Here is a 10,612-nt window from a genome sequence, read left to right as displayed (position 1 = left end):
CTCCTTTGGTTAAATGTCATCACAGGGATGCGCACAACATAGCATCATACCAAGCATTTCCGTTACATTAAAGTGCTTCTAAATTCTCAATAAATACATGGAATGCAATCAAAAAGCTGTGCTGAGTTGACAGAATTTCTGGTTGGCTTATTTCGTGGATGGTAACACCTCTGTGGATAAAGATTACCATTGCACATGCTGAATATTCAAATGCCAATGAGTCAACAATTTCAGTACCTGATGCATTGAAAAAAGAGCCGTAAGTCCAAACTAATATACCTAAGCACACCTTGGCCAGTTACTTCGCATACAGTATTCCACAAGCACTCAACAGCCGGTAGCCTAGGCCGAAATATTGGTTCGCTGTGCAGTAACTGAATCAATACATGATCAGTTTTGGTGCAGAACGTTTAAATGAGTAATTATACGCAAACTGAGACATAATGTGACTTGGCAAAGAAAAACACGCATCTGATTGGCCTAGAGGCATCTGAAATTATTTGAACACAATCTAATCCTCCAGCCACCATCCCCACTACCGCAACGCACTTCCAGCGTTTTGCGACTGAGAAACGTTATTACACTTAATCGCCACAAACAAACCAAAGATGCCGCTAACACAACACTGACAACTTTTGGTACAACATACTAAATCTGGCGTTAATCCCGATTCCGGTATACTTATAGAATGTGTCGATACCTACTACCCAAAACTTTGGAATACCCAATGTTCTATTTCCCTGTGTAACACCATATTCGACAGCGGGCCCTACCAAGCAGTATGGCGGCACCACGCACCACGCACCATGACATGGATGCGCCACGCATCACGCATCACACACCATGCACCACGCACCACGCACCACGCACCATGACAATGGGCCACGCACCACGACTGGGACTGCTCAAGAACGATCAACCTGCACCACTGAATGGTTGGCATTGGAGCTCGTGTGGATATAGGTCAGATGGTGTGATTAACCATGACACATGGATCATAACAAGCACGAATCAAAATCAGGCTTAAGATGAGTGGTACAAGATTATTTGACAACTGATTCATCTTAGAAGTGTCAATATTGAGCATACAAAGTGTAACTAGTTCAAAACAACTTGAGCTGCTTGTGCTGGTTGTCCGGAGCGGCGGTGGAAATCGAATTCCGAAAGCGCAGATGGCCTGTTACGTATAACTATGCCGTTGTCCATGTCAGTTGCTACCAATGTCAGGAATTGCCAATCCCCACCGGTCACCAGAACACTTGTCCAATTAATTTGCCCAGTTCAGTTTGCACCTTTCTGTGGATCACGAAGTACTTCAGGAATTCATCAGTTGGGAAACCTTTGAATAATCTCCGTATGGCATCAAGCCAATGCTAGTCCGGACACATGTGCATGTGACCATTTTGGCACCTCGTGCACCTCAGGTTTCCTTTCCAGTACAAACCTGGTGTCGCAACCTCGTCTGTGGTTGTGACGATGTCGAGCTCTCTGTGGGCCAATCCTTCAGCGGCGGACACCGTATGAGAAGTGCCGAACCCAGCAGACTGTTGCCGGCAGGCCAGTAAGCTAGTCTAGTAAGTGAAGGCGCATTGACGAGACCTGGGGCTGGTCCCTGCTGCAGGTGGCGTGACCAAGGGCTTCAATACACTCTGAGCGGCGCTCCGGTGGGTAGGTAACAGGCTTTATGCACCTGTGTTTATCGTTTGCTACGCCGTTTGAATGGTTTGATAGATATATTGGGTTCATGATGCATCATTAGTTGATAGCAGCCAAAAGCCTCATCGTCCGCGACAATTGATCGCCCTCACATCGAAGTTTTTTGCGCCGCAAAATGCATCAGCGCGCCCTGAATCGGCTAAATTATCGTGTTGTTGGTCACTATGTAGAGAGTGTTTAGACGTGTTTGCAACACAAATGGTTTGTGGCAAGCGGTATGAGCTGTGCTGTTGCGACTAGCTCGTCAAGAGTTTGACATACACACACACACACACACACACACATATATGTATATATATACAAATATAAATATATATATATATATATATATATATGGGTGTATATATATATATATATATATATATATACGCATCTATATATATTGTAATATTAATGGAGTGTGACATATTAAAGAGAGTGTGATAATCTAAGAGCGGTTCTCCAAGTTTTCGGGGATGTGCAAAAAGTTGGAGCGAATATGGCCTTTGAACCAAACAAATCCCGACTACCTGGAGACGTGTCTTTTACCCGATCGACTCTCACCGCAACACTGCGCAGCCGAACGCTTTACGTTGCCCAAATGCTTGTAAAACGCCTTGTGTGGTATAAGGCACGCGAGGTGATCTCGTGCGACGTTGTCATCACCAGGTATACATATATGGTAGAAAACATCACCGAATGGAGGTCATCGAATTTGGAAACCCAAGCGAAATTGCCTTTGTGCATTCCCGCACCATAGGTGCTATTGTTACTTAGAGAATACCAAAGCAATGCTCTCTCTCTCTCTCTCTCTCTCTCTCTCTCTCTCTCTCTCTCTCTCTCTCTCTCTCTCTCTCTCTCTCTCTCTCTCTCTCTCTCTCTCTCTCTCTCTCTCTCTCTCTCTCTCTCTCTCTCTCTCTTTCTCTCTCTCAGAAAGACAAACTTCGCACGCACACTCCCCATCAGACCAAGATCAATGCGCGTCACTGGCACAGACCATTAGGGATCACACCCATTTCAAGCGCCTGATTCACACTATAATGCCCAATAAGTGAAATCCGACACTTGCACAGACCCCGGTCCTAACAAACTGCAGGTTTTCTTACAATTTCCGCACAGGTTTTTGGTCATAACACCGCATTTCACTGTGAGCTCCCTTATAAACAAAGTGCCAAAGGGGGTTCATGGTAAAGCGTGTCAAGAGGTTTATAGTGCTTTGCTAACACATCAACCGGTGCAAGGTTCTTTGCTTTGGTGCACAAGGCGCCAACCGAGCTGTCTGTAAGGAATACGTCATTAGCAGAAGAAAAAACGCCAGCAGGAGAAAGAAAGACAGATTTGCCGTCGCGCCTTCATTTTTGATAACATTCAAGAGAGTGCCGTTTTTCGGTGCCGTACTTTTTTGCAGACATTGGTGTCCTTTTCCATAACATTGACCTATGACCTAGAAATAAAGAAAAATGCCCCGTTGACGACGAGTGCCGGATAACCCGAAAGTGCTCACGCTCACGTTCGAGTCACGCATACAACGGCGAAATCTTACCAACAGCCAATCACCTTCCGCAGATTGAATCATACGTGCCGTATCATCGCTTTTGCAAATGCACTAGCGGCAACACCGCTTTGACCATTAGGAGAAACAACGATCGTATGACGTTTCTATGACGACATCAATGCCAGGGTGACAAGAGTAGTCTCCCAATAAACGTTTTCTGACTTTTGCGTTCGTGTAACTCAGCAGCCAGAGCGTTTTCGGTCTTAAAAGGGGTATGAACGTGAACTGCATCAAAAGTTCCTCAAAATAATTATTTCAGGTCAAAACCCCGTATAGAGGGGGAACACCCCCTTTAACAGGCAGCGTTGCTTCGATGTTTAACCTCCGCCCACAAATTTACAAACAGCATGTCTTGAAAACTGACTGGTTGGCAGAATGGCCTATTCGAGCATATTCAGCTGACACTATCCACGGATGTGCCATAATTTATTGAGACCAGGCCATACATGGTCACTTCAGTCAATTTTCCTTTCAGAGGAAAGACAATATTTTCGGTAATGTCAGTAATGCAGAGCTACTTTGGCGTTGAAATGGCACACGTGAACAGTGTTCAGGTTTAAAATTCATGACAGTGCGAAATAAAGGTTAACGTGAAAATGTAATGCTTCTTCCCGACATAAACGTTCAGAAACAATGACACCGTATTAAACGCTGACACTAGGTGTCCTCGGAATTACAACATTATTTAACAGTTAATACATGTACATATTGATACTCATCAGCATATACACACACACACACACACACACACACACATATATATATATATATATATATATATATATATATATATATATATATATATATTTATATGTTGGCACATTTTGGCAACAAATTATCTTCCACACAAGTGATGTTAAAGACCTTGGCGTACGTGCACTTAATACGCTTTTGCTGTACTTTCTCTAGTTTTCTTATTGCGGTTGTCTGTGCGTTTCTAAGACTTAACACGCCCCGGCGTGGCCGGTTGAATACCTTTCGCTCGGGTGGGGGTTAATTTGACCCCCCTGAGATCTCAGGAACTAAGGGGGCTAGAAACAGAAAATTCACAGCGTGTGTTGGCCTGTACGTGAACTCTCTTAGGCCACAGTTTCACATCGTAGAATGTGACTTTCGGGTCAAATTAGGTCAAATAAGGTCAAATTTCAGGTCGGTTTTCAAAGAGCCCCTGGAACCTAATAATTGTTCTAAGTAATGGCCACACGCTCATCTAAGGTCACTGGCCCCGTTTGACCTTTTGAAGGTCATGGTGACCAAAATAATACAAAACCAATTTGAGTCTTGCATCTGGATAAGCGGCATAGATTGCGCTAGGCAGTATGTTCCTAAAAACAAAGTGTTGACCTGAGTCATTCTATGTCAGTGACGTATTCTGACCATTCAAAGTCTGTGGAAGGTGCATAATGCGGTTTCTGTTATCAATAAATTCGAAACGAGGACCAGGAACTACCCCATACAACTAGTCCTAGAGTAATAAAGCAGGTTGATTTTGACCTTGATCTGACCTTGATAACTGACCTTAGGTCGATGGAATTTGTTCATTCAATTGTTGTGTTGCCTAAAAAAGTATCTCAGAAATGCATAGCTTCGTCTAACACTCCGTTATTGGATCAGATTGAGCCATTCCTTAGACATTGCCTTCGCTGAAACCATTACCTGACTTTGACCTGCTATTGGTCAGCAACCGTTGAAGGTACATCTAAATTTTTGATGCTAAACGATCTGCTATTCAATTGTCTACAGCTATGCAAAATTTGGCGCGGCTACGCCGAACCTTTCGGAAACCATTCCGGAAAACCTTCGGGGTTCAATTTGACCCGCCATCCGAGCGAGTGTCAATGTAATTCGCTGACGTTCGGCATTTATTTTGCATGGCCTGACGGGATTTATCTCACGGTGGCTTCAGGCATCGATTTCAGTTATAGAAAAAGTAAAGTTCAAAAAGTTAAAGAAAAGCATCCTTTGATTAAAAATGGGCCATATCTGGCGCTTATTTGGAAGTGGTGGGTGGGGCTTGACTATCAGCGGACTATTTATCAACCCTGTGCTTCCCCGCCAAGACCACTGATTTGGAATGACGCAGGCAGAAGTCCTGTCTGCGCTGCTGGGCTGTGATCACTTGTGCCGCCACCACATCTTGGGTAGATGCCCAAGAAAGGCCGAATGTTTATTGGACCCTCCAACATCAATGGCCGTGACGGGTCCACATCAAACACCAAAACGTCGACAAGGAGGAATAGCTGAAAACAATGAAATGGACGAACGAAAGCCATTGAATCGATAATAGTCATTTTAGTGAAAGCGGCCTAGAACGAACCCGAACCCGTGAAAGCGGCCCCGAACAGGGCACCATTCGCAAGAACCATCAAGAACGCCCCCTTCAGAGGTGCGTCGTCGACGTGTGAACGATCACACAAGTGGCACAGTGATGATCACGCAAGCGTGACACGACGAGGGTCACACAAGTGTGACACAATCATGGTCACACAAGTGTCACACAATGACAGGCGATCATTGGAACAAAACTGCGCCCGTATCAACGTTGTTCAGGGCTGCGAGCATCCAGTAAGATAAACAGCACTACTTTGATGCTCACGCGACAAGGGTGGTGCCGATCCCTTGTTGCGCGATTCCCGGAGCGAGCGCTTCTGCGCTTGGCGCCCGCCGGCACTCCCGGACCAGATAGGCGTGTCAGACGCGCGGCACAATCCCTGTGGACGGTGCTTCGGGGATCTGTCCGAGTCATGCCATGGGGTCTGGCTGTGGCGAGGCGTTGATCGGGGTGGTGTTCTCCAATGCGCCGTCTGTCGACGGTGAGAACGTCGCCAGCGGGCTGGGGTCCTTGGGCAGGTCGAGGCTATTCGGACTCTGGCGCTGCTCGCCCGCCGGCTCCAGTGGCGCTACCTGGTTGCCGCCCTTCCTGGCGCTGGGCTCCACGTACCAGATGAGACTGGCGTTGGTGTCATTGCCGGGCGGCGCGGGTGACGGCGACGTGTCTTCGTCCTCGGACTGCACCTGCAGTCGTGGCACTGGGGAAAGCGTCGGCGCCCCCTCGGCGTCGTACGCGCCGGGTTCGTCGTCCTCACCGGCGGCGTCCCTGAACAGACCCAGCTTGATCGCCGACCAGACGCAGAAGGCGACCAGCCAGTCGTAGATGGCGATGGCGGAGAGGCCGAACAAGAAGCTGATGGAAGCGCTCAGCTCGGCCACCAGGTTCAGGAGGACGTAGTCGAGTTCTTCCGTAATGGAGTCCACCTCTGGTGAGATGGTCAGGCTTATACCGTAGTCGCTGTCGATCATTTTGCTTCCAAGTGACAGGATGCTGACCTAAGAAGCGTTAATGTTGGTGAGAACAGCTTGATTAGATTAGGGGGAATTCCGGTAAGTCTGCGTCCGCCGTGCCCACACATTGGGTCAAATGCTGAAATGTCATGGGAACCACAATACACTCAACGGGAATCGATGCACTGCCTGTGCACAACAGAGAAAACGCGTACACACAAATGCGACGGCCTCGAGGGCGCAACATCGAAAGTGAGATTCAAGCCTGGAAGGTGTTTTGGTGGAGGGCGGGGGGGGGGGGGGGGGCACCGCGTCACTCCGTTTACATGAAAGGTTTCTCCCTCGAGCAATACATACAGACTGGGCTTATCATATCGCAAAGTATTATCGCAACATGATATGCTTACCTTGACGGTAGAACAGTGGGGTGGGCAACTGTCGAGACAGTCTGCCACCGGGCGAGTCATGTTAGCTTCACTCGATTGCAAATACTTCTTCTGAACAGCCAGCGTCTTAGAAAAGCTTTCATAGTCTGAGCAAAGAGCAAGATTCCTGAATTTTTCGTCCAGCCAAGGCTTCTGTATCAAATCTTGCATCCACGGAAGAATACACTCTATCGATTCTAGGAGCTTCCGTGTTATGCACCACTGCCGGCAGTTGGTCTGCGAGTAGCCCGTGTGGTTGGAGCAGTGGTAGTTGTCAGTGTCTTTTCGGCGGAAGCTCGAACCCTTCACCAAAAAGCGCTCCAGTGAATGGGAGTGGATGGTAAATTTACTGAGCTTTTGAATGATAGGGATTTCTGTGAAAACATCATTTGCATCATATACAAAAAGGTCCGCCGCCTCAAAGAGAACAACACTTGTGTGGTTGCTATTGGTATCCGAGTACTTCGAAGCAAACGAGTTCTTCAGCTTTACGTTTATCTCCATTTGTCGCTTGGCCATACTTTCATTGACAGTGATATTTAAGCATCCTGCGTAAAGAGGACTAAGGGAGTAATCTCCTAGAAGAGGATAATCAATCTTTCTTGAGCTATGAATTGTCTTCTTCTTCGACGCGGTGTAGCCATTTTTATCTTCATTTGCTCCTGTTGGCGGATCTGATGCTCTGGGCGTCAACCGCACATTATTTACCTGGAACTCTTTGAACGCTTTCCGAAAACTCTTGTTCTGATATGTCCACAGTTGGCTCACCGGGATTCGTTCCCATGGATGGACCTCTCGAAAGTATGTTGCATAGCTCTCTGCCTGCAGCGTAACATCTAGCCACGTTTTTTCATCCCAAGACGTGTGCTTTGAAAGACCAGCAATGTGAGACCGGATGCTCATTTTGAGGCTTGAATGATAAAAGTCCTCCAATGCCGATGGTGTCATAAAAGGTCGCAGACATACAGCTAGCTTAAACCAGACGTCGTTCTGAGAGACCAGCTCCCTGCTCTCAAGAATGTGACGTGATTGCAGCCTTCTTATACTTGAGTAAGCGGCAAAGGAAAATGCTCCCAGGGCGAAGAAAATTACCAAGAATTGCGTGACGTACGATATCCTTCTGCAGATTGAGAGAGATATCTTACCACAATGTGAGTTACCTTTATCCTCAACCTGCTCGTCTTCTTGACTTTTTGAGTCTTTCGGTTTGTCAGGAATTTTTACTTTATCTTGCATCTCCTCTCCGTCGCTCTTAGATATTTTTGTAGCTTCTCCAGACAGTTTTCTATCATCTAACCCTTCTTCATTACCCTCAGGTGACTTGGGGGTGTCCTCCATCATTATTCAACTATTCAACAAGTATCCACCACGTAACAACCCACCTGAACGAAATGTGTTGACCTGCTGATCAAGAAGCGAATATTACGCAATGTGTGCATAAATATTTTAACCTTCCCACGTCCTAGGTTTAGCCGGTGGACTCGACGATGTCCTTGGTCTTTAGGCTTTGCAAAGTATTGGATATTTTACTATTTTGCAACCATGGTTCTGATAGTTCTGTCACATGACTAAGTAATCATAGTCCACTTGTACCGACCTCACTGCCTAGCTGTGATCAGAAACCACTATCTTAGTGGACCAAAAAGTTTCGGTCACGGCCTACTGCATAGGAAATAGCACAATCGATATCAATATTACAATGCATGAAATGGTGTTAAAGCGTTAGCATGGCGTCCAACTTGAAGTATTTTGGTGCTATAAAAACAGACACTAGTATATATTTTGCACGCGGACAAATCTCTCAATAGCCTTTTGGTGAACTAAACTGAACATAAAGGGGCATAGGGCTATGCCTGATACTTGACATTTTCAATCATATTGCTTACGTTTGCGTGACAACACTTGGTTTCTGTAGATATTTGCAATAAACAGGAAGGTGGTAGAAGTTAAGCCGCTTCTTTTTGTCCGCTCAAAAATAGTGATTTACATGTACGGTTCGAGAGAGCTGCATTGGACCAATTCAACTCAATAGTCGCCGGAACAGTCGCTGAACGGTCTCTGGATTTCTGAAATATGTCTGCATTTTGTTCAACAGAGCATAAAGTTATTGACAGAAAGCATAAATAATAACAAGTCTGTTCATTTGCACTGCTTATTTGGTTTCGTAAAGGGGAATATCCCACCTTTGGAGCAATTTAAAAAACATGACCCGTAGCCAATTTTAAAAAGAGAGAATGACGCGCAACTCTAGTGTAGGAAGTAACTTCCGAGGCTTTCACCTTGAATCCTGTTGCGTAGAGCAAAAAGTAGCTATTTGCTTCAACGTCCGTATATTTCTACTATTCACCGGAATAGCTGAGAGCGGATTATGCTACCCACTTCAGCAAGCATCTGTCGGGTTTCATAAACGCAGCCGATTTAACAGCGGAGTATAATTTTACTTAGAAACTGACGCAAAATAAAGAGATGCACTGCATTGTCGTAAACTGAACAGTCTTGGTCATGTAGGGGCCGGCGCAAGGTCAAGCGTGGAGCCGTAGGACGTTTCGAGGCTGAATCAACCGGGAGTGGTAAATGGTTCAGTCATTCTGATAAGCACGTTTGTGTTATTTTAGCTCTGATCGTGTTCATTGATCCACGCTTTCTGTTCGACAACATATGAGTTTCAAACCGCCTGACCCTACCCGCACCGTTAGTACACCACGAGTGGTTTTGTTGCATAGTATGATTGTCGCTTGGGCTAAGGTGATAACAATTGGAAGAATGGTTTTCATTTTATATGCGCTTAAGTATCATGTTGGCTGAATGGGTGCGAGCATCAGCCGAATCTATCAAAATCGTGACAGCTTGGTGTTCTTAACACCAGCCTGCCAGGTTTACACTCGCATGTTTTTTGTCTGTACATCACACGTCGACACTAGCATTTTCTGCCGTTTTCGGATCTTCGCTGTGCTGGCAGCAGCCATCTCAGGTGCAATAGGCACCGATCTAGTCCACCCCAGCCGGCGGAGTCGTGCACTGGCACCACTGCGAGCAGTGGGGTATCGCGCGCAGAGTAGTGACGTTGCGAAAAAAATCCTGTCACATGTGAAGGTACACTGAAAGTTATGTGTGAGTAGACTACCATATGTCCTGACTGCAGATATGCATGCTATGATGTGTCATTAGTATAATGTGATATTTGCATGGCTGGCACTGTTGGCAACCATCAGCCAGATATACCTACTCAATATGTCATGTCTTCTATGCTGCGCGTAGTATTCTTATCATACTGCACCTGGAGCATGAGCTTGGAGCATGGAAATCTCATGCTATCAAAAACGCATGTCACGTATAATAACTTCTCATATATTTGATTTATTTGCTACATCGCTTGCTACGCGAGAAGCATTTGGCAACAATAATTACTTGAGACCTTAATTCTACGTCTTTCGCATCCGGTGTTTTTATTTGCTTGTGGCTGACGTGCATGGGCTGTCCAAGTCCGCTGCATGGCGCGCCTGACTGCACCAACAAGCATCACGTTTGTGATTGCGCTGACCGCCCTGTGAACCCGTCACGCACACCGTGGCGCTTCCAGACCTGAAAATGGCCAACCCATTTCGAGGGTATTTTATATGAATCTTTGCAAAAAGGTGCATGTGTAATTTTTCCG

The 10,612-nt window shown here is 46.1% G+C and overlaps 1 protein-coding gene across 1 annotated transcript; it reads right to left on the bottom strand.

Annotated features, from left to right (window-relative positions):
* Positions 1 to 5,212: 5,212 nt before the first annotated feature.
* On the bottom strand, positions 5,213 to 8,661 carry LOC119099088 (uncharacterized). The gene is made up of 2 exons (XM_037222151.1): positions 6,940 to 8,661; positions 5,213 to 6,577 (listed from the first exon to the last, which is right to left on the bottom strand). The coding sequence occupies exons 1-2, from the start codon at positions 8,296 to 8,298 to the stop codon at positions 5,993 to 5,995; spliced, it is 1,944 nt and encodes a 647-aa protein (XP_037078046.1). The 5' UTR covers positions 8,299 to 8,661; the 3' UTR covers positions 5,213 to 5,992.
* Between the last annotated feature and the right edge of the window lie 1,951 nt (positions 8,662 to 10,612).

The sequence above is a fragment of the Pollicipes pollicipes genome, unplaced genomic scaffold (assembly GCF_011947565.3).
Source record: "Pollicipes pollicipes isolate AB1234 unplaced genomic scaffold, Ppol_2.1 Scaffold_4740;HRSCAF=5597_pilon_pilon_pilon, whole genome shotgun sequence".
Taxonomy (NCBI): Eukaryota; Metazoa; Arthropoda; class Thecostraca; order Pollicipedomorpha; family Pollicipedidae; genus Pollicipes; species Pollicipes pollicipes.
This window is presented reverse-complemented; position numbering and strand designations above follow the sequence as displayed.